Here is a 25,879-nt window from a genome sequence, read left to right on the forward strand (position 1 = left end):
GTCCTCCTGTTATCACCAGAGAACATAGGGCTGTACAATATTTGGGCTGGTCTTATTTACAAAAGAAGTGATCTGCCTTGAGTAATATATACTGTGTATGCATTTGATTTTTCAATATAAGAAAATGACAATTAAGATTCCCTGTCATTGGTTTTTGCAGTTTTCAAGAAAGGTAGTAGCATGATTATAAAGAGATGGTGATAGAACTATACAGTGGCTATATTAGGTATTTTTGACATATAGCTCTTCAACGGTTTCGGTACTTATACATCTTCGGATTTCAAATGTTTGGCTTTGAGCGTTCCTGATGAAGGTAAATCCAGAAAAGCGCTTCAGACGCAAGAAATTATTAAACGTGTTGTATTCAATTTTTATTGTCGAGCCTGCAACTTTTGTTGCAGAAAGCTTGACATAGGGAAAGAGATCCGGCGGCGGCGGCGGCAGCGTTAGCTAACTTCTTAAAAGCTTTATATTTTAGAAGGTGGAAGACCTGGATGCTTCATACTTTGTATATAGATGCCTCATGTTACGAAGTTTCCGTCAGTCACATGTCCAATGTCCTTAACCTCATTTTCATGGTTCAGTGACCACTTGAAAAAAAAGTTCAAATTTTTTGTAATGTTGAATTCTCTCTTATTATAAGTAATAGGATAACTATATTTGATATGTGCATACCTTGCAAGGTCCTCATGTCTGTCAGACAGTTTTCACTTGACCTCGACCTCATTTCATGGATCAGTGAACAAGGTTAAGTTTTGGTGGTCAAGTCCATATCTCAGATACTATAAGCAATAGGGCTAGTATATTCAGTGTATGGAAGGACTGTAAGGTGTACATGTCCAACTGGCAGGTGTCATCTGACCTTGAACTCATTTTCATGGTTCAGTGGTTATAGTTAAATTTTTGCGTTTTGGTCTGTTTTTCTCATACTATATGCAATAGATCTACTATAATTGTTGTATGGAACGATTGTAAGGTGTTCATGTCTAGCGGGCAGATGTCATGTGACCTTGACCTCATTTTCATGGTTCAGTGGTCAAAGTTAAATTTTTGTGTTTTGGTCTGTTTTTCTCATACTATATGCAATAGGTCTACTATATTTGTTGTATGGAAGGATTGTAAGGTGTACATGTCTAGCGGGCAGATGTCATGTGACCTTGACCTCATTTTCATGGTTCAGTGGTCAAAGTTAAGTTTTTGAGTTTTGGTCTTTTTATCTAATACTATATATGTCATAGGTCAACTATATTTGGTGTAAGGAAATATTTTATGATCTTTATGTCAGTCGCACAGGTTTTATTTGACCGTGACCTCATTTTCACGGTTCATTGCACAGTGTTAAGTTTTGTGTTTTGGTCTATTTTTCTTAAACTATAAGTAATCGGTCAACTATATATGTTGTGTAGAAGCATTGTTAGCTGTACATGTCTGCCTGGCATGGTTCATCTTACCTTGACCTCATTTTCAAGGTTCATTGGTCTATGTTTAGTTATCTTGGTTAATGTTAAGTTTATGTGACAGTTGTTATAAAGCTTAGCTTTATACTTAGGACTATCAACATAATATCAATGATTAGTAAAGAAGGCGAGACATTTCAGCGTGTGCACTCTTGTTTAATAATCAAATGCAATTGGCTATTGTAGTTTTCCAGGGAGATGGTGATAGAACTATACAGTGGCTATGTCAACAACTTCTCTAGTGCTATGGAAGAACTAAAAGCCTTGCAGAATACCAAGCCTGCATTGGCAAACTTTCTTACTGTAAGTTTTATTAGTTAAAAAAACAATATTTTGGTTACTAGAAGATAGCATACTTCAAAATATTCATGAATTAATCATTCCTCAATCTTGCAAATAATGGAACACCATTATTTTATAGAACGGAGATGCAGTCAACATATTGCTCTGAGTGAAATTTTGTGTAAAAAATAAAATAACAAAAATACTGAACTCAGAGGAAAATTCAAAACGGAAAGTCCCTAATCAAATGGCAAAATCAGATAATAAAACAGATCAAACGAATCAACAACAACTATCATATTTCTGACTTAGTACAGGCATTCTCAAATGTAGAAAGTGGTGGAGTGTAAAATAGATAAAACCTTATTCTAAGTTTTGTTTTTAAATCCTGAAAATGCCATTTCTCATTGCACACACATACATCAATAGAGATTTAGTAAACATTGCTCAGTCCTTTAATACCACCTCATATGGAACCAAAAGTCTTAATCCTAATTTCTAGTTCTATAATGGGACTCTCATTGCCTATATTTATATTATTTACAATACTAAACAGTTCTTTAAATAAGAAAAGAAAATATTTGGAAGTTTAGAAAATTAACATCTACTTGAATGAAGCTTGAATTTTGTCAGTATTCTCAGAATATTTGATTTTACAGAATATATATTATTGAAGTATTGACAAAAACACTCACTTTAGTTCAAAATAGAACTCTCTCTCCATCAAGAATGATTGGAAGTTATAAACAGAAGAAAAAAAATTAAAGTCCACAAGGTCTCACCTACTCTGTGTTAATGAGGTTGGAGTTTTAATTTTTTTAAAAGACATCCTTTCATATAGAAAATATGAAAAGTATATGAGAACAAAAAAGCAAGTACATAAAAAGTTTTGACTTTTGCAAAATTCTTGGAAATTGTTGTGTTTAAAACTAAAAAAAAGTGGTTCAAATTTTCTATAACAAATCAATCAGAAATATTGCATATAGAAATGTATGAAAGGTGATTATTCCACAAACTCATAAATATCAATTTTAATAATGTTACATTATATATAACTCTATTAAATCCTTAAATATTTATTAAATTATGTTTGAAATTTTGTATCTTTTTTATCCACAGTATATGCAAGTATTTTTCACTTGTATTAAACTTACTATTCACAGTCTACTCGCTAGCAAACAGGATCATACTATTAGTTAGTTTAGTTTTTAAATATTCAAGAAATACACTCAGTTTGCTAATATACTCTTTTCTGAATTTATTTCCTAAAATTGTGTTGACACAATAATATCTTTTAATGTGTTGATTTGCAGTGGATAACATATAACATCAATCTTTTACATGCCCTTTCTCATTGTTCACCCACAATTAACAATAGCATTCATTTTAACATGGTTGGGTATTTGAAGAACATGTTCTTTGAGGTACCTTTGAATATTAAGTCACCATTTATAGCTCAATAATCAGGTTTTAATGCCCCACCTACGATAGTAGAGGGGCATTATGTTTTCTGGTCTGTGCGTCCTTCCGTCTGTCCGTCCGTTCTTCCCACTTCAGGTTAAAGTTTTTGGTCAAGGTAGTTTTTGATGAAGCTGAAGTCCAATCAACTTGAAACTTAGTACACATGTTCCTTATGATATGATCTTTCTTATTTTAAAACAAAATTAGACTTTTGACACCATTTTCATGGTCCACTGAACATAGTTTTTCTAAAATTGATCAAGAGCAATTAAGGGAAGGCAACAGTTTAAAAATGAAATGATTTTGATTACTCAAAACGATGAATTTCTCAGACATCGCTAACGTTTCTTTCGTTTTTGTTTTGAAGACCAAATTAAAACCAGATGTTTTGCGAAATACTTAAACAAGCAATTCCAGACTCGTTTCTGGAATTAGTTTTGATGATCAAATTCACAGAAAATCATCAGCCCTTTATTTTTTTTAACTTTGATAGTGTTTGAATATTAATGATAATAGTTGATCTTGCTTAATTTAGCATGAAATCATTTTGAATTTACAATTTAGTGTCTTATCTGCGGAAGACAATTTCGACATGCGTATTACATAGAAAACAAAGCAGTGTGTTAGTAGTGACAAAATACTTAGTTCTACATAAATTAAATCAAATTTTAATTTAAATTTTAAATAAGAATTGACAATTGTAATTAAATAATGAAGACAGTTGTTATGGAATTTTAATTTCTTTATAATATTAGTTCTGAACTTGTTATCAATATTATAGCCAGGTGTGAATTAAAAACACAGGCGAAGAGATAAACCATCATTAGCCAATATTTCCCAGAGGCATTAATATAGTTATTAGGAGGGCCCTCAGGATTATACACAACACTCGAGTGGCACTTTTATTACAGGAAATTTAAAGGGATATCTAAACAAAAACAAGGTCAAAATGGCGATTTAGAAACTTGATCTCAACGATATGACCGAAATTATTTCTGTTAAAAAATAAAATTTGTCCCATATCCCAGTTACACGTTTAGAACAAACCCTTTCAGTACAGGACAAGTCTGGCATATAAGACCGTTTCCGAACCCTTGGTTCAGATCAAAGATTTTGTTGTTTTATTTTTCTTGTGTGGGCATTGCCGGTGATTATTATGCCAAATGTTTAGTTTCCTTAGTGTGGATTCATTTATTTTTCATGGTTTTTTGAGGATTGGGAAAACTTGCAGTTTCGTGTATGATTAATTTTCATTGTTTTGTCAAAGATGACATATATTTCTATAGAAAATTTGTTATTGATTGAACATTTAAATTTATGGTTCCATTGTACCCACAAAACCCACAAAAGTTGTATCAAATGAAAATTAATGAACCCACAGTAGCTAGGGTACAGTCAGGATCCTACTTCGTCAAAATTATCTCCCCATTACGCCAGTTCATTTTCACAATCGTAAAAATGGAAGCCATTGTAGCGATGACGCGCTACCAATTTTGCTCTTGGAAACCGATAAATTTATCCACATTGCACCAATACGATCCTTATATGTCAGTTATATTTTAAAAGACAAATGTATCAACTAGCTAATGATCATCAGTTAATGATCTTGTCTGTATTGATTCAACTTAAAACTATTGTCTGATCGGTTGTTAGGTGGAATTTTCGAAAAATCATAAACATTTAAAAAAAATCTAATTAAATATTTCGTGGAAGGGCAGACTAGATTTTTTTAGTGGTTGAAGACTATAAACCCTAGTTATCAAACACAAAAAATTAGAATTTTTCGAAGATATGCATTTTCATCATCCAACTTGTAAGACTGTCGTCAAGTACTTTCAGTAAAAAAATAGCTATTCGAACACACCTTCCCTGTTTGTGTGACTCATTAGATAGGTATTTCACTTGACCCATATATTTCATCTTTTAGTACTGTTATTTTTTTGTGCTATAAAGTCAACCTGTAGCTTTAATTTATAAAAATGATAGAATCTGAAGCGAGACGATATATGAAATATTCTTACTTTGAACGATATCAAGACAAAATACTCAACTCAAACACGCCCTAACATAAAAAGGTGCACTCGATTTTCTCTTTTCGATACAATTGTTACCTATTTTTTGGAATTTTTTCTTCAGTCACATAATGGAAGGGCAGACACGAAAATTACTGAACTAATAGATTGATATCTTTTCCGTCCGTGGTAATTTTTTCAAAAAAATCGGAGGTTATGCATTTTTGTCATCCAACTTGAAAGATACCCATGTCGTCGACTTGATATCTAATTGTTCTGCTTAACTATGTACTAGATAAATTGAAAACTTATGCAAATGGTGTTTTTGAAATAAAACACCTCGTAATTGAGAAGAAAATTACAGTTTTGTTTGTTTCTATTAACTTTTTAAAAATTTGTCACTATAGTAAACAATACAGTAAACATTTATCGCCTTCTCTAATAGAGAGCTTCGATTCTTTTGTTCTATTTCAACCTGGTTTCCGACTGGGGTAATGCCATAACAAGTATAATAAATATAATCAATTGATATTTAGTTTATTTTTGAAATGATAATATTGAAAGATCAAAGTTTCAAGTGAAAAATGATATGCTGTCTTCATATTCAATCTTTATGATTTTGAAATTTATTTGAGGGTATTAATACCCTTTACCTTCTAAAGAGAAGTGTAAATTTTATTGTCATGTACCAAAAATTACTTTTAACGTCATTTGACAAGAATTTTTGTCTGCATAGTGTAAACCAAAAAATATCTGACGCACTTCATTTTTTGCCTTTTGCCAGTAGAAAAAAATAACGCAAATAAAATCTTCATAAATTTTTTAAAACTTTGATAATTCCTTATATATATACATGATATACATCCAAACAAACTTGGAATTCTTGAAATTTAATGGTCGCAAAGTGGGCTAGAAGAATTAAATGTGAAATAAAGTATCGGTGAAAATGGAGATAGTTTACATTAACATATGTTTACATTTATGGATGTATTTATTTACTAGGAAAAAGCAATGAAGAGTCCAGATAGACTTCCACTTTTTGGGTTATTGGTCAAACCAGTACAAAGATTCCCACAATTCATCACAATGATGCAGGTTGGTACTATATGAGTAGCATTTTGAAATAAAGTGAAACCTGTATAAACTGGATCTTGCAGATACCAAAAACCTGTCGAAACCACACATTGGTGAAATTGTATCATATTTAATGCATTGTGGACATGATAAAACTGCAACAACTGCAAAAACCAAACAAAATATTATGTCCTGAAGAGGTTTGGTTTAGACAGGTTCCATATACATGTAGCTGGAGCAAAGTATATAAAAGTTAAAAATTATCATTCTGAAATTTACCACACTTATGCAAAAGAGTTGGTGGTATGTTGTGCTACTACTTCTTGAAATTTTATTGACTTTGTGTTGTTAGAGGGATAGTGTTATATCCCTTAGTGTTATGTCCCTTTGGTCAGCATTACTATAAAACACAGTATTGTGATTGCTTTAAGTGTTGCAGTGCACTTATCTAGGGAATTGTCATGGTAACTACAAAAGGCAAAAAAAAAAACATCTTAAAAAACTTGAAAAAATTAACTTAATCTTGTGGGGAGAATAAAATATGAATGCCATATGATAAAATACTGTTACAAAGTTTACAATTATATTATTTAGGAAGCTTTTGACTATTCAAATACATATACTGTTGAATTACAACATGATTGTGAATGAAAGCCGTTTTAGTAAATTTTCTAAACAAGTAATTATAAGCAGATAAATGGTTGATTTTGGTTATATGAAAACAATTTTTTTCCTCGATTGTTTCGTCATAGAGGATTTATAGAATTTCAACATCAGTAAATTAACATGATCAATGTTGCCATAAATGTACATATTATTCACATTAATATTTTTCTTTTAGGATTTACTGAAGTACACACCACATCAACACCATGACAGGTCATCATTACAGACAGCCCTGACTGATCTTGAAAATGTGGCACACAAATTAAATGAGTCAAAACGTCTGGCAGAACAGAAACTTCAGGCAAAGAAGGTGATGAAAGAACTGAACATCAAGAACCTCAGACCAACACTAAGATTATTGAGACAAGATGACTTAGATCAGATCTGTGTAAGTAGGGTTTTTTGAAATCTAAAATTCTACCTAGTTAGTTCCCTAAAGGTTTGAAATACAAAGTTTATCGCAGTGAGTTCCTTTTAAAGGCAATATAGAATTTTAGAATAGTCTTGATAATTGAAATCATTGAAAAAATCTGTTTGGCAGGATTTTTTTATTTTAAAGCAATTTCAGGCCTAAATTATGGATGTATTTTACTATCATCTGAAGGTCTGGATGATTCTAACATGTATGTTTCAATTTTGTATTGAAATTTGTGGATGGCATGCTACCAGGAAACTGGAAAAAGCTGTGATTTTAATTCCAGGTACTTTAGTCCAGGAAAACTTGGAAGAAATAACAATCAAGGAAAAATCCTTGAAAGTTGTAATACCAGAAGTTAGAAAACAGTTTCTTGTGCTCGTTGATTAGCTCCTCAAAAATTGATATCAGTATCTGAAACAGGTACTCATTAGTGAATTTTGTTGGACAAGAAGAATGGGGCCACTAGATGAAAGTGAATTCTGGTCTTGATAACGCTTGATGCAAATGGTCTTGAAATGTTATTTATGAGGTTCAATTTCAACCACAATGCAAAAACTGCTTTCCTTGAAAATTACTGATAGTCCTGGATAAAACTTGGAATTTCATGTCTGAAAAAGAGTGGCAACCCTGTTATAAGCTGCATGGATATGTTATTTAAAAATTTTGGAAAAATTATGGCAAACAAACTGCACCTCTACTGTATGTATTACATATTATACCATGTGATCTAACTTTCCTTCAGATTCCAGTTCTGAGTTTTATAGTCCACAAACAGACAAGTATGCTTTTTCATCAAAATTAATATGATCTGGATTTGCCTTCATCTATTTAAAAATTTTATTAATCTATTTATATAAGTTTGAGAAACTAAATGTATCAAATTTTATTTATAGGAAACGGGGAACAATAGGACAAAGGTCAGAAGACTGTTCCTTACAGATGCTTATCTTATCTGTACCACTGTAACAACCAGGTTTGTTGGTTTTAAAACTACCATATAGCGGGTTATTTTCGCGGGGTGTAAATTTTTGCTTATTTTCACAGATAGAATAAAATCACAAAAATAAATTCCACCAATTTATAAGTGTACGTGCAAAGGTATTGATAAAATTTTGAATCCGCCAAAATAATAACCGCTAAAATATTTCTTATACCTTATTCAATGAAAATCGCAAAATTTTACACCCGGGGAAAATAACGCATATCAGATTTGAATCAGTAATAAAGATAAAAAAGGTTCAGCAGAAAATACAGAAAACTGAATAATATTTTAGAAATTTTGCTCTCGATAAAGTTAAAGAAATTGCATGAAAGTTTGAAAAAGTTATTGATATTTTATTTTATTTTAAGAATTTTAACAGAGTAGATAAGGGAATCAAGTAGCTATGTCCTGCTTTGGCAAATTTTGATGCATTGGCAACAAGGAATAAAGAAGGAATTGACAATTGCTGGATCAATGGTTATTTTTACTGCAACTAGTTGTGTTTATTTCCTAAATATATAACACAGCTATAGTTTGTGCAATGTCAATTTCATCATGGAACACTTTATCCCACAATCAGGGTTCATTAAGGGATGAAAATAAGTTTGAAATTTGTTTTACATTTGAATAGCTATCAATGCATTTATTTAAGTTGCAGTATAAAAACAATATTAGGTCAATATCATAAAAATATAAACTTTGTTGGACTCGTCACAAAACTGTGGAAGGGCTCGGTACAACCTCACCCTTACCCAGTTTCTCAGCCTCATACAAAAAAGTTTATATTTTTCTGACATTGACCTAATATTGTATATTTATTTTTCATAAAGTAATAAAGTATTAATGTAATGCTGTTATAGTATCTAGTGCTCCCACTAATAACTCCCACTAATAAACTTTATGTTGTGAATCATTGATAAGGTACTTTTTTTGTGGCATAAAAATCAAAGACAATGCCTGTATCTGGATATAGCAATCCTATGAGATCCATATAAAAAACCACAATATATAGGTCAATATGCCATCTGCAAAAGTTCATAATAATATCAAATTATAATGTTTTTATATTGTATACTTGAGTTATTTCTGATGTTTGCAGAGAAAATTCAAAGATGAAAAAAATAATTTTATAAATTTGTGGGCTAGCTACATCTTTGTGGTTTTTCAGGTCATATAATGCATTAAGTGAAGATTACAGTTGAGTCAGTTGATAAATATAAATGTCTGCCTACATTTGTGTCTTGCCCAAAACATGAAAGATATACTGTACTATCTTAAACCACATTTAGACATGTTAGAATTATTGGCTTCTTTATTAAAAGGTCATTAGAACTGAGGACAGAGGTCTTATTGTAAAACGGATAGTGAATATTGTAACATAATTTATCATTATTTTATTAATTGTCATTAAACATTTACAATGTTTGTGGTAATACAAGTTTAAACAAACAATAAACAACAAAATAAAAAACACAAATTGTATATGAAAGATAATCCAATAGACACAAAAACATAAGTACTATACAGTAGGTTTATTTGTTTTGTTTTTTAAAATTATGATATTCTTCTTAAAGGTCATTAGTAATAAAATAATTGTTTACTTTTTACACATTGTGACTTAGATGGAGAGTTGTCTCATTGGCACACATACCTCATCTTCTTATTTCTATTAGTAATTATTGTTACTTGTTTATTTTTAAAGGGAGCAAGATGGCAGACCAGTGGATAGGATAAGATCAAAGTGGGCTATACCAATATCAGAACTGGAGTTAAAGGACAATGCTATATCTCCTGAAATGTCCTGTTCTGTCAAGTCTAATGGGGGCATACTAAGTATACATACAAGAAAAGGTAAAAAAAGAAATAACTGCGCTTGATTTAAAACATATTTTTTTGAATATAATTATATAATAAGAAATAAAAAGTTATATTATATTAAACTTTATGAATAAGATCAATTCTTCAAGGGATGTTAATTGTATATTCCGAAGACGGACAGAATGGTATACTAGTTTACCTCGGTTTACAAATAATAGGTACCGGTAGGTATAAAAAATACCGGGAGAACTAGAAGTACACACACAAATAAAGAAAAACATGTTGTGTTACATGCTGAGGAGGTAATCATTCCACTTCTCCTTATGTTATATTAACAGAGGCTTTATGTGAAATTCAGATAAGACTTAAAAAATAAAAAAATAGAAACTAGTTAAGGTGGGTCTCATTTGGGGTCTAAGTGTGACACGGGATTGCCGATTTTTTGTAAGCGCGACAGGTGAAAGTCAAATTATTGTGCCGTGAAAATGGGAAATGAAGTCTAACGGGACACAGGAAATTACAAAAAATGAGAATTGCTTACGTATATAGTGTAAGCAGGATACAGGAATCTGACAAAACAATAAGCGGGATCTGGGATCAGAATCCCCCAATGAGACCCCCGTTAAGGACTGCACCAATTTTTCTCAGGAGATACAAATCACTGATTCCTAAATAAAATTTATCAAACTTTATGTGACCATGCTTTACCATTTGTTGTGTTTTCATTTCTTATGAAATTATATTAACCTAATATTTATATATTCTTAATATAATAACCATGTATAAAATACATATTTGCTATTTTTCAGAGTCTATTTACCAAGAAACTGATCCCCTGAACCTTCAGACTGACCTAGATGATATGGTTTACGATTACAATATATTAAGCCAGATATCATCATTGGTGTCTACTCTGAAATGTGCCCATGATAATCTATCTGAAGAAACGTGTTGTGAAGTTATCAGTGACCTACAGAGAAAGATACAAGTTAAAAACCAACAATTACAGATTATCAATAGTTGTACAGTTGTTGTTGAACATACCAATAGTACCAATAATAAGTAAGTATATAGAATGCAGGAAGAACAAAAAGTACATACACAAAAAAAAGAAAGAAACAAGTCACATGTTACAAGGTCAGGGGTTGAAAATTTTGCAGATACAAGGTCCATTAACTTTTATTTCCTCATTTTGACTTTCAATTACAAAGTCGGGACATACAAAAAGACAACTTATTTTCTAAGTCTAAAAGTTAACTTTTTTGCAGCAAATATTTATTCTTTTAAAACACCTCTAGGGTATTGCATGTAAAGCAGCACTATTTTATACCTTTACAGCTACTGAAAGAGGGGAGTTATACTGTTTTAGCCCTGTCTGTCCTTCCTTGTCTCTAATTTTGCTTTGTGTTCAAGGTTTGAAAAATATATCCTATATTGTTTATCTCTGAATAAGTCCTGCCTCTTTTAATTTGATTGTTTGCAACAATTGATAAAATGTTATTTGTCTTGACCAGATTTAGAGTGCAAATTAAGCTTTAAAACAGAAAGTCAAAGTACAAACATCAATTGAAATTGGGTATGAAGTAAACATGAAGGAAAAGTTAAATTTAGAATAGTATCAATCAACTTATTCCATCATTTTGGTCCAACTTTTGATGATTTATTTTTTTACAGTTTTCTTATTTTCTTTGGGTTTTTATATATGGGAAGACACAAGTGTTACAAATTTTGTTCACATTATTTTTCTACTTGCATCTTTTGTGAAAATTAGTTGATTTACAGTGTTTGTTCAATATTTACTTGTACTTTTTTAATTGACATTTGTTATGCTATAAGAAAACACATAATGATGTTTGAAACACATTGGTATGTACAATACTGTTTACTTATATTTTACAGGAAAGAAAGATATACATTCCAGACCATTTCTCCAGAACTTAAACAAGAATGGTCTACAGATTTCTTACTATCAAAGCTTGCTCTAGGTAAATAATAAAAGAATACTGTTATCACATTTCAAATGCCATATTATCTGATAGGTTTATTATACTGTACATTTTGTTCATGGTTTCAAAACAGAAAATTATTGATAATTAATCTTAAAATGCCATTTGAAAGATTTAGAGGATAAAATTCTTTACACATTATAAAACAGCAAATTGGAACAGTTATCAATCAAAGAAAAATTATTATTGTTTGGCATGCATTAAAGAAAACAGTAGATATATTCTGTGCACTTTCTTCCATGTCCAATTTAAGTACAGTCTTTAACATGGCATTAAACCTGTTCCAATCTCCAGTCAAAATTGTAAAGAACTAGAAAAAATACTTACCAAAACAGACTTAAGATTTTGCCATTATTAACCACATTAAACCAAGCTATAATTGCAAATAATGATTTTTAATTAACCAATATTTGATTGACAGATCCTATCAACAATCCGTCATGGACATCATTAAGCCTTGGAGAAGATGTTACTATGCAACCAGCTTTGTTTATGAAACATTTACCAGTAGATATGCCTAGATATTTTACTAAGGTAAGGCACAAATATTTAAACAATCTTAAAACAGTCAAGGGTCTATCTTAAATAAGTTATCAGAGAAAAATAACATGCATGTGTTATTACAGACACTTTCATGAGTTGTCTACTCTTTTTTCCTTAATCTATAATAACATATGAATGTTATCAGTTAAATATATCATAAATGTTTTATCTTTAATGGGCACTTGGGAATTGTTAAAACTTTGCGCAGTAGCTTAATATATTACCTTGATAACTAATTTTCTAATTCTATTAATACAATTTTGATCAACCATGGTAAATCAATGAGGCAAGGCATTTAAGGGCAAACTTAGCTGTAATAACAAGGCTTAAGTTATTACAAGCATGTAACTAATTGTATGAGAGTAAATGAGACACTTGGAATCTTGCGCAGTGCCTCATTACAAGCTCTGATCATCATTTGAAACGGGGACCCAATTATTTGCCCCATTGGAACGCATTGAAAATCATAGTAAATACATAGGGTCCTGTTCAATTAATAGTTTTGATAGCCACCTTGGGACTTCTGGTTCATGTTAAGCATTCATTTTGAAGTGTCTAATGACCAGCATTCTGTTGCAAAAATTTGTTTTTATTGACAACAGGATCAGTCTGTCTACTTCCAGGGAAGAATAAAGGCTAGAATTTAGGCAATTTACTTTATGTACAGACGCCAGATTACATTTAAATCAATCAAAATTTTTACAGAAATTCAAACTAGAAAGCCTACCCTTTCAAATAAATCTACATTCAGTTACAGAAATAGTGAAATAATAACACTACACAATTTATAACGAAAGTTATATATTTTTTTTAAGAACTACATTCGTGGGTACCGGACTGGTTTGCCCTAACTGGGATCCTATTCCATTTCTTACAATGAATTGAAAGAAATTGTTATGCAAGTCAGGGCAAAGCATTTAAAGAGATATAGAGAAGCTGTAATAACACCCTTTTGTTATTGCAGGAATATATTTTCTGTAAGAACATAGGTGTACTATGCATGATTAGTAAACTATGAGCTGTTATATCTTTGCAAAGATTATTATACATAACATGCATAAAGAAAATTATAATATCAATATAATTTGAGAAAAATTTAACAAAATAAAGGTTGTATATACTCCCTTTGCTACATGTAACATACATATGTTATCACAGTTTTTTTATATTTTAGCCCACAATAACAACATGTATGTTATTTTTCTCTAATAACTTATTTAAGATAGACCCTTGCCTGTAAAAAAGATTACTGTTTTTATACGCCCGTCGTCTTTTAGACGGGACGTATTATGGTATACCGTTGTCCGTCCGTCGTCCACACTTCGGACAATAACTCAAAAACACTTTCACCAATTTCCATGAAACTTCAGTGAATTGTTTATATCTATTGACGTAAGCTCCCTTTCGTTTTTTTTTAATTTCAGATTTTAAGTTTTGGATTTATGGGGCTTTATTCATAAAAAAGGGGGGATTTTCAACACTTCGGACAATAACTCAAAAAGGCTTTCACCAATGTCCATGAAACTTTGGTGAATTGTTTATATCTATTGATGTAAGCTCCCTTTCAATTTTTATAAATTTCAGATTTTAAGTTTTGGATTTATTGGGCTTTATTCATAAAAAAAGGGGGATTTTCAACACTTCGGACAATAACTCAAAAAGGCTTTCACCAATGTCCATGAAACTTTGGTGAATTGTTTATATCTTTTGATGTAAGCTCCCTTTTAATTTTTATAAATTTTAGATTTTAAGTTTTGGATTTATGGGGCTTTATTCATAAAAAAAGGTAGATTTTCAACACTTCGGACAATAACTCAAAAAGGCTTTCACCAATATCCATGAAACTTTGGTGAATTGTTTATATCTATTGATGTAAGCTCCCTTTCAATTTTTATAAATTTCAGATTTTACATTTCCGTGTTATGAATTTTTATGCTTAAAAAAGGGGGGATTTTCCAATTTTGGGACAGTAACTAACACTTTCACAAAATTTTATGCAACTTTGATAAATTGTTTAAATCTATTGACATAAGCTCCCTTTCCATTTTTATAAATTTTAGATTTTACGTTTTCTTAAGTAATGAATTTTTATACTTAAAAAAGGGGGATTTTATGAAACTTTGGTGAATATATTAATGTAACATCCCTTTTGATTTGTATATATATTTCTAGTTGATCATATAAATTCATTTAAAGCATAAAAGACAAGTTAAAAGAGCAACAGGCGTATCATGCGCTCAAGCGCAGCCCTTTATTTCTCTTATTCTGCAAATTCACAAAAAAATAACAACAAAAAGAAAACAACCCCCATTCCCCTTCTCTGAGATATTCATGAAATAACATTAAATATAATACTAGATAGTCCCAATTATCAAAACCTTATACTCAATCTGTATTATACTGTAAGTTCGTGTCTTGAAGATTATCGAAACACATTTGATTGATTGTTTCTTCGTGTTTAACACCCCTTATTAGCACTATTAGCTATATCATTGCAGAAACGTTTTTATTGATGGAGGGAGTCACAGTGATCAAAACATGAAAACTTGCAATTCATTTCATTTTAATTGAAAGTTGAATGCCCCTTCAATATATGGAATTTGTACTCACAATCTCAATGAAGAAAGGCAAGTGATACTGCAGAAGAACTATTTCAACCACTCTGCAACCGAGACCCCCAAAACTATTGAAATAAAAAGTCATCAAATAAGCACTACAAGCTATATTTAATTTAGAAACCATTTTAATCAATCTTTTGACTCATTGAATAGAAAACAATAAATAAATATTTCCCCCAATAGATTTTTATGTTTAATTCAACTTAATTTAGATGAAGTGTGCTGTTCCTGTGTATTTAGCCTCACATGGATCTTCAGATATTGGCATACAACATTTATGGGTTGTTATGACAACAGATTTGAGGACACAGGTGGCGCTAGTGTCAGTACAGAATACAAGGCCATCATTGGTTGAGTCCTTTCAAGCATGCAGTGAGGAAGTGGTAGCAGTAGAAACAGTTCCAGGTTATGCTGTCAAGGAGAGTGGTGATGCTTTCATGGAAGATACTGTCTGGATGTCTACAGTCAAAAAAGAGTAAGTTTAATATACGATGGACTTTTAAAAATGTAATAGACAATTTTCGAGTTCATTGCAAATTTGTCTAAAACATTTGTTTTAATGAACAACTTGTGAGTTTATGGGCGTCGTCACATCTGTTCCTTTGTTGAGTGATTGGTGGAAAAAAAGATAATGCTATATTGCAAGAATTATTCAGGAAATTAAATTCTTATAATTGATATTCAGCACTGCTATCATAAGGGAATTGTGATTAGGTACCTACGGAAGAAATATTATTTCTAGTTTATCCTGCACAATGAAGATCACTAAGATGCTTGATGAACATTAATAGTGCAGGGATACAGGCGATCCCCTATATCTGGTAAATGACGTCATAAAGGCACGCATAATTGACAAACTTTCCCAGTGACAGACAAACTGAAAAGTGGTCAATTGATGAGGGAAATAAGAGTTCCTGGAAAAGTTGATACAATGCTTAGTTTGGTAAAAGGAAAAGGGCAATATATACAGCAATCATCAAACAAAGAAGAGATTTTGAAATGAGGCAATGCCAGGAAATTTATCACTTCAGTAATATATTTTTGTTCTGCTAAGAATTCAAGATTTTGTTATTCTTTTTTGCTTTGCTCAAAATTCAAAATTTCATTATAATTCCTTTTTATTCTGCTCAAAATTACAAGATTTTATTATCATTCTTAAATAAGTTTTTATGCCCAGTCTACTATAGTAGGAGGCATTATATTTCCTTGTCTTTTCATTTGTCGACATTCCTTCTATCGATTATTCTGCTCGTCCTTATTGTATCATTTATAGTTTTACATAGTCTACTGTCCCAACAAATACTTAGGTGCATGATTACTTTGCTGATAAATAAACCTTAAAAAACAAAACTGACATTGTTTCTTAAAAAAAAATGGACTATTAGCAATATATTTTTTTGTCATTTCAGAGTGTTGATATTTAGTGTGTTCAATGAACAAGGATTACGAGATCAGACAAAACTGAATCGTGTTCCAAAGAAAAAATTTCACTGCCATGGTATTGGTCAACAGATACATTATACGATAGAGCGAGTATTTATAGGAACAGATGAAGGGGTACTGGTCATCTATGACAGAGATCAAGGTATGTCTTGGTCAAGAATAATCCAAATTAGTTTCCATGTATAAAACTCTCATCTTATGTCTATTGACAGCTTTTCATAAAAAAAATTAGTTCTAACAGCTGTACATGGTGTAAATCAGTAGATAACTTTCCAAGTTGTTATTATGGAACACTAAGTATGACCAATTTTTGCAATTCAAAATTTAAGAAGGGGCAATAATGCCCTTGTTTGGCCTAAATATTACTTCAAATTTAAAGGTCATCATAGATGTACTTAAATGTGTCATAACTTGACTAAGGTACCAGGTATTCAGAAAATAAAAACAAATGTCAAGTTTAACAAGTTACATGAAGAAATTTGTATGTTATGCAAAATTTCTTGATTTTCCTTGTTTTTCATCAAATTTTAAGTATATTTTAGATTGGCAAAGTATGTGCGCAATACAAGAAACAACTTTATATTTGGTATGATTATGTCAATAGTTATAATAAAGCTTCTCTGAAATTATTTTGTTGTTTCTTGGCTGTGCACGATGTTTCCACAGTGGAAAGAAAGATGGAAAACTGCACATAAATTCTGTATTTTTCATCATTTTCATGAAAACAGTACTTATTATGATGTATTTGTGACGTTATCAGATAAAAAATCTTAAATTTTTCATTTATATTTCTTGATTCTATGTATTTCCAAACAATGTGCAAATTTGAAATAGTTTGTCAAATGTTTTATTTTCTTGGGCCAAAACTGGGCCTAAACATGCTAAATGCCCCTACTCCTTTAATAACTTTTTGTCATATTATAAAGAGCATTTAAGATGAAAAATAAAAAAAAAAATTATCAATTTTGCTGAAGCCATTCCAATGAAGACCAATAACTTTACACTTATTTGAATATTGGTTGTAGGTTAAGATGATATTTAATATAGTGAGTAAAATGACTTCTGAAATGGGAAAAGGGTTTGCAAGTAGATAGTTTGTGTGTTGGTAATTGTTTTCTATGATAATTTATTACTGTCTGGTAAAAATACTTTATTTAAGAAAAAAAACTTAAGTACACAGTAGACTTGATCTTCATTTGTCTGGGGAATTTTTATGCCCCACCTACGATAGTAGAGGGGCATTATGTTTTCTGGTCTGTGCGTCCGTCCGTCCGTCTGTCCGTTCGTCTGTCCCGCTTCAGGTTAAAGTTTTTGGTCAAGGTAGTTTTTGATGAAGTTTAAGTCCAATCGACTTCAAACTTAGTACACATGTCCCCTATGATATGATCTTTCTAATTTTAATGCCAAATTAGAGTTTTTACCCCAATTTCACGGTCCACTGAACATGGAAAATGATAGTGCGAGTGGGGCATTCGTGTACTGAGGACACATTCTTGTTTTTCAAATACTTTGAATTTATCACTTGAAAGTTAAAGAACCTTGAAAACCAGTGTGTAAAACCAAATAGAAATGATGTGTTTGTTTTAGAATATTCTTGCAAAAAGTAAAATCTTAGAAATACTGAACCCCGAGAAAAATTCAAAAAGGAAAGTCCGAAATCAAATGGTAAAATCAAATGATAAAACATATCAAAGGAATGGACAACTGTCATATTCCTGACTTGGTACAGGCATTTTCAAATGTAGAAAATGGTAGATTGAACCTGCTTTTATAGCACTAAACCTCTCATTTGTATGACAGTCGCACCAAATTTCATTTTATTTACAACGATGCGTGAACAAAGCAGACATAATAGGTAAAATAGTCAAAATATGGGTACAGCAGTCATCACTGTGTCACAATCTCAAAACAAACAAATATTTAACAAAAAAAACAAAAAAAGCATCTATCAATTTTAAAAACCACATGCATTGTTTTGCTTGTTTGACGTCATAAAAAGTAAACGTCACATATGAAGAAATATAAAATAAAATTTCTATCAATACACAATTACTCAGCCTGTGTGCTAGGAATTATCTCAATTGTTAAATACTCAATCAAATAAAGTCTTATCTTGTTTTAACCATTAATGCATAAAAACAAATCAGCGCTTTTTTACTGAAAAAAAGAAGAAAAGATAACAAAAACTGTATTCTAAATAAATGAAAAAGACCATAATGCTGATTGCTTTAAATAAACTTTCAAAGTATGAAATAGAAACAATTAAATTAAATTAAATCGAATTAGCTTTTGCCGCGATATAGCCTCTTTGTGCTAATTCAGCGTAAATTAAAGGAAAAAACAATCAATTAATCAATCAATTAATCAATCAATCAATTAAAAGTGCTAAAATTAGATTTTCTCATTGATTTTATAGGTTTATGCTAATATAAAAGGAATGAACCATTCTAGTTTATTGTGTAGTATGGTATTTAACAAATAGTCTTCATTAAACTTTGTTAATGTATTGCTTTATTTTTCAGAGGGTGTATGGAATTTTGAATCCCCCAATGTGGTACAGTTGGCCTCCAGTCCTATAAATAGTATCATTACACTAGATGAGGAGGTCTGGGTGGCATGTGGACCACACATATACATTATACCTGTGGAAGAATCTTGTTATTTGGTAAGTCACCTTGATATTCCTTTCTTTTAATTAGATATAGTAGATGTAGTATGAGTGCCAATGAGACAACTTTCCATCCAATTCACAACCTGTAAAAGTAAACCATTATAGGACAAGTTGGCAAATGAGCTTTGCTCTACACTTAGGGTCAGTTTTCAGTTAAATTTACAACAAACATCATCAAAAGAGAAACTGTGAACAGTAAAATGATCAACAAATTGTAGTCTGTAATTTTGGAGATTGACCATTGTTCAAGATGCCATTTGACTAGGATGAGCCACACATCGTTACACCCTATTATTAATCTTGTTAAACAAGTTCAAATAAAAGACGTACTGGTCAACTTTTTAATTACTTGAGGAAATAAATAATGTTATAGTGTAGAAATCTACATTTTAATAATAATATTTCTGATTAATCAAACTCAAAATAACTAAGACCATAGTTTGTAGCCATGACATGTATGATTATTAGTAATGACAATTTTTCTATATTTTTAGGAACAGATAGAAATGTCTTGTAAAGATGGTGGTGACATTTCCCACATGGTCAGATCTGGAGTGGGACTATGGATAAGTCACAAAGGCAGCTCTTCTATACATCTCTATCATATAGAAACCAAGAAACAAATACAGGAAATTAATGTGGCTCAGTCTGTTAATGTTCTAGTCCAAGGTAATTTAGGGTTTGCGATGGAGTACCATGCATGATGCGATTTTGTTATTGAACGAAACTGTCTTATTTATACTTGGCTTTGTCAGACATTTGCATGTAAAGAAATGTTGAGACTGACTCAATATGAAATAAGGAAATGTGATATGAATGCTATCTGTCTTCTAAAGTCCAAATATTGTGGATTTAAGCATGTTAATGTATGGTCTCCTGACAATGAGCAAAATCCATACCGTAAAGTCAGCTGTGAAAGGCCCTGACACGACTTAAACTTCAAAGAATTCAGAACGAAAAAAAATTGATTTAGGAGGAGTCATCTAGTTTATGTTTAAGTCTTTTGTTATAATGAAGGGTAGATAACTCGCTGCACCTGCTGATTTTTACTTGTAACATGAATTGTTATGATTGTAGAGTTGGACACAGCTTGTGAAACTTATTGAAAATATTACTGTAGATTAATAAATTTATGTTTTTTTTTTACCTGTAATGTGAGTGGTGCATTTAAAATTTAATCCAACGCATTTATTGTGTTGTCTAAACTTAAATATACATTTCTAACAGAAAATCTTTTTTGACCAAATTATAAAAATACTTTAGCAGAAATTGGTACATTTGTATTTACATGTTGCAATGATTTGTATTAGAAATATTTGTTTTTTTTCTAAACTTATTCAAAACAATAAAAGACTGATCCTTTATTTTCAGCCAACACTGACCAGTCATTAGGACAGGAAAGCAGTTGTGTTATTAGTAGTTTAATGGTCAGTAAAGGGTTCCTCTGGGTTGGAACCAGTTCAGGCATACTTTTGACATTCCCACTGCCACGTCTCAAAGATGGAGTCCCAATAATTAGTGGCAGGCCTTTTGTGTCATATCATGGCCATAATGGACCAGTCCAATTTTTAATTCCAATTTATTGTGGGACTGTAAATTTGTGGCATAAAGCCAAAGGACTGGATTACAGTACTGTTGATTTAAGGAGACAGGTTAATTTGGAATCTGACAAGAAACCATTAGCAGATTTGAAACAATGTGAATCAAAACGTCATTCCAGTAGTGATTTGGAAAAAACAGTATCACAAATCTCTTTAGAAGGTGACTATATAAAAATGACACATAAACCAACGCCACCGGAAAAACCTCCAAAAAATTCAAAAACAGGAGACAAGACTTTAGGAGGAGTTGACAAGGAAAACAGATTGTCAAGGTCGGCAGACGATATAACAACACTGCTGCCTTCTAAAACTGCTGTAGTGAGTTGCCAAAGGGGGAAAACATTAAAATACCCTACAAAATTAGCCTCAAGGCAAAATATAATGAAAACTTTAGATCCATCTATGGGTACTGGTGATGACGATGTCAATGAAGTTTACAGAGACTTGATGAGAAATGAATCGATGACATCACCGGTCAAACCAGTTGTTGAGAAACAAACCAGATCGTCTATGAGGAAACCTTCCTTCAACTCTTTTAAACTAGGAAGTTCTAAAAACAGGAGCACTAAACATGCTTCAGTCAGAGTATCAACAGACGAGCCTAAGTTACGTGCCCTTGATACATTATCAAAAAGGGGCTGTAACTCTGTTATGATTGTAATGGGAGGGGATGGTTACATTGATTGGAGAAAGAAATCTTTGTCTGCTTTTAAGAATTTAGAAGCTGCTTTAATAATTTGGCTTTATAAGTTTTGATTAGAAATACAAACTTTCCTTACCAAAAAGTTATTTTTTATAAAGTTAATTCTGGTAATAATGGTATAATCTATATCAAGTTTTATGATTTGTGATTTATCTTTGAAGATTGAATACACACTGTCTGTTGATCTACATTCTTTGACCTTGACATAGCTGTAATTTTCCTGCTATTATCTTGCATGCAGAAATGCTTTTAAGGTGTCTGAACTATTTGTACAATAATCTCAGTTTGAAGGTTCCTTAATTAATATTAAGTTTGTGTGATGAGGTCAGTTTCACAGTTTCTTTAAGTAGTAGGTCAACAATACATTTTTCTGATAAATAATTTAGAGATATGCATGTCTATCTGACAGAGTTCAGTTGACTGTAACCTTATTTTCTGTCATTGATAAATGTTCAGCTTCCTGAACAGATCATTTTCTTATATATTAATTGTAAGTAGAAGGTCTACTTACTATTTGACCTATTGTCAGATGTTCATACAATGTATCAGACAAAAAGGATTCAAATGTCTTTGACCTCATTTGAATGATCTATTGATCAGTATATTTTTTTTTGTGATACAATTAGCAAGACCATGATCTTTATAATTTGCAACATATTTGTCTTATTCAGTTCAGCTGCCAAGATATTTTAGAGATTGTCCACTGTGGTCTTATACAAATATTTTTCTAAGAATCTTGTTAGTATTACTTCTATAGCTGGCTTTTCTGTTTTGTTTCAATCCTCGCTTGTTGACTGAATTATTTCCGCATACAAATAAATATATGCTTCTTTAAATTTTCTCTAAAATGAGTACAGGTAAATTTATTCCAACAAACATTATTATTGTTCAGGAAAATCATAAAATATGAAATTTGGTTATTTTTTCTAAGCACAATTTCAAATATTTACAGTGCAAAGTTTTCATATTTTATGTCGAATTTGCCTAAATAGGACATCACTTAAATGTATTAACCACAATGTGTAATATTTTTGTAGATTCCATCCCAGAATAAATTGTAATGTTTAAGGATGTACTTAGGTGAGGTTAGGTAAAAATTAAGAAATTAAGAAATTAAAATTGATACTATAAGCTGGTAGAGCATCAATTTAGGATAAAGATGAGCTAAAAATATTGATAGGTCATGGACCTCCTTTTCGAGATATTTGAGGTTTAAAATATGGCGGGAAAAGGGTGACTCGGATTTTTACATTATATTTGCATTGGTATTATTTGGGTCTCAAAACAAAAGAAAGAAAATTAAGAATATTATAAATATTTGGAAAATGACCTTTCATGAGCTATTTAGCCTTATATGAAAAAATAAATGGGTGTTATGGGGCAAAATATTTTACATTGTATTATATGGAAAAAAACAACAAGGAGTCCGAACATTTGACACAAATTCCAAAACCTCACCTAAGTACATCCTTAATATAATTGACATCTATTTTGTTCTTTCTGTCAATGTTATATTCTTTCATTAGAAGAATCTTAAGTTAGCTGTCCAAATTTCTCTTATGTAATATTTTTTATTGACTACTCAATTTTTGTATGCACCTGTTTAGTTGTTTACACCACAAACTTGTTATTGTTACCATAGAGATTACAGATGTATTTTTTATTCAGTAGGTACACATACTTATAAGATGTTTTTAATTTTGAAATATGATCAAATAAAAACCTTTTGTTTGCATAGATGAGTTTGAACTGCACTAGCATACATATGCATATTCATGTCAAATGATACCCATTTATAAAGGTCTTACTATACATGAAATGTTATTATACCATGTCTTTCTAAAGGAGAGGTATATACTTTAATAGTTTTGAATTGTGAAAACTGAAACTGGATTACTCCTCAAAGAACGTGGAATTAAAGCAGTTTAATAAGGCTGCTTTACTTCAGATGTGTTGTTTGAACTATTATGGAAAAAAAAGAAGTTTAGTTTCTGTAACATTCCATGAACAGATGTTCTGCTTTACTAGTGCATATGATTAGACTGTGGTTAAATTAGATGACTTTAAATCAGTACTACATTGGTAAATAAGAAGCTTCATCAATGCTTTTCTAACATTCCACATTCATTCAAACCTTAATTTATTTCATTTGATGAATCTTTAAAAGATTAATTTCACATTCATCAAGGTCTTTATCATACCTGTATATATGCTTTAAATAATTTGTTTTTATTCATTAGAATTGTGCCTAAAAGACTCTAAAGTTTTAGGGATGTCATTTTACTTTAACTTCAACATTTCTAGCTTCTAGAATAGTACAAATAATTATATTTTGCAGCTCTTAATAATGCTTCAGTGATTTTGTAATTTTACATTTCATTTGTGAGTAATATTAAATTGAATTTATATGATTTAATATGCCAAAGTCTTGCCATTAAATAAGCATCATTCACAAAGAGAAATATGTGTCATACATAAAGCCATGATTATTGGTCAGTGTCATGCTTAATGAACAATTATTATTTAAAAAAATTCAGGGAAGCTTGTTCTCATTTTAACCCCCCCCCCCCCCCCAAAAAAAAAAAACCCCAAAAAAACAAAAAAAAACAACAGCACATGAGTTATCCAAAACAAAACATGTGACAAAAGCAAGAATAATCCCCAGCATTCTGCCATCTTGAAAAAAAATTCAGTGAAAAATTGGATCATCACTTTATGTATGGTTAAATATGTTGATCGTTTGTTTTGTTTTTTGATAGGGGGAGAATGAAAACATAGGACACCCTGTAAAATTTGGTAAAAGTTTGAGTTGAATTTTGTCAATACATAATCAACTGATATATTTCAAAACATTTTTTTTTCAATTTGTAAATATTTTTTTATTATCTAGGCATTTTAAAGATAATGAAAAACTGAAAATGAATAATTATAGGATTTAATTAATTTGTTGTTAATTCTAGTGGATTGTATGCTTCATCTTTATTAGCATATTTTGATAAGTTTTACAATAGTTTGAATGAAGAAGTTGATATATTAGACTTGGGTTATGATATATCAAAAAACAGAAAAAAAAACATCTCTTGAGTTGTTCATTCTTGTCTCATTGTCCTTAGTCCCCAGCAAATTTATGTTTTTAATTTTCTTAGCTCCCATTAGCATGATGTGTTTTTTAAAGTGTCATAATCTTAGACTATGGATTTGTGCATTCTTGTCATTAAGAGTTGAATTCCTGAAGGATGCCTTATGCATTGTAGTACAACATTATCATATCTTTTTTTTAAGACTTTCCCTTTTATTAAACACCATGGCAATTGAGTCAAAATGAAAAAATAAAATGTATTATCAAAATTGAATAACAATTTGGAATTTTAGAAAATGTAAATATTATAGTAAACAGAACAAATACTTAATTTTGATGAGTTTAGAAAAAAGGAATTTGTAGATTTGTACTTATCATATTGACACAAATATGATTAGGTTACAAATTGATGACAACAAACCCTAACCTTCCGAAGTATCCTTGTTAAAAGTAAGTTTTGTCTTTTTGTAGTAAATTCAAGTAAAAGCATATTTGTATGAACAGTTCGTAAGTGATTATATTGTCTTGATTGAATTGTTAAATGACTTTTTTTTTTATCTTTTTTGTTTTAAATATTATATATATGTAAAAAAAAAATTGGTTTATTTTTAGAAATACCAAATTTAATTGTTGATCAAAGATGTCATTATTTGTTTTATCTGATGTAAGTGCTATTGATTATAAGTTTATTTAATTGTTACGTATCATTGTAAGAGGGACTTATTTTCAGGTCGGTTTTCTTTTTGTTTATTGAGAACTTTTTGAAAAAACAAATTTGAGAAATAAATACTAACTTTAATTTTAAAACTTAGATACCTAAAGTCTGTTTCTAAGAAACAAAATTTTTAAAATAGAATTAATGTATATTAAGAATTAAATGCATTTTTTTTTTCAATACTAAAATGGACAGAACGAACAATGCAATAAAAAAAATGAATCATATTTGGAGGACAAATGATTTATCGATCTAAACTTTTAATTGTTGGTTAAATATGTCACTTATATGTTCATGAATTTAAATCTGACGTTCCAACATCGAATTAGC

General features: G+C 30.7%; 1 protein-coding gene across 1 annotated transcript in view; it reads left to right on the forward strand.

Annotated features, from left to right (window-relative positions):
• The window catches only part of LOC139501450 (rho guanine nucleotide exchange factor 10-like), a 65,878-nt gene extending 44,041 nt beyond the window's left edge, over nt 1–21,837 (forward strand). The window contains exons 11-23 of the mRNA XM_071290526.1: nt 1,644–1,760; nt 6,215–6,307; nt 7,128–7,340; nt 8,264–8,343; nt 10,055–10,203; nt 10,980–11,232; nt 12,070–12,155; nt 12,598–12,710; nt 15,550–15,812; nt 16,747–16,922; nt 19,303–19,445; nt 19,946–20,120; nt 20,823–21,837. Coding sequence (XP_071146627.1) covers nt 1,644–1,760; nt 6,215–6,307; nt 7,128–7,340; nt 8,264–8,343; nt 10,055–10,203; nt 10,980–11,232; nt 12,070–12,155; nt 12,598–12,710; nt 15,550–15,812; nt 16,747–16,922; nt 19,303–19,445; nt 19,946–20,120; nt 20,823–21,808 — 2,847 coding nt within the window. The 3' untranslated portion in view covers nt 21,809–21,837. The remainder of the gene's footprint in view (nt 1–1,643; nt 1,761–6,214; nt 6,308–7,127; nt 7,341–8,263; nt 8,344–10,054; nt 10,204–10,979; nt 11,233–12,069; nt 12,156–12,597; nt 12,711–15,549; nt 15,813–16,746; nt 16,923–19,302; nt 19,446–19,945; nt 20,121–20,822) is intronic.
• The last annotated feature ends 4,042 nt before the right edge of the window (nt 21,838–25,879 follow it).

The sequence above is a fragment of the Mytilus edulis genome, chromosome 13, assembly GCF_963676685.1.
Source record: "Mytilus edulis chromosome 13, xbMytEdul2.2, whole genome shotgun sequence".
Taxonomy (NCBI): Eukaryota; Metazoa; Mollusca; class Bivalvia; order Mytilida; family Mytilidae; genus Mytilus; species Mytilus edulis.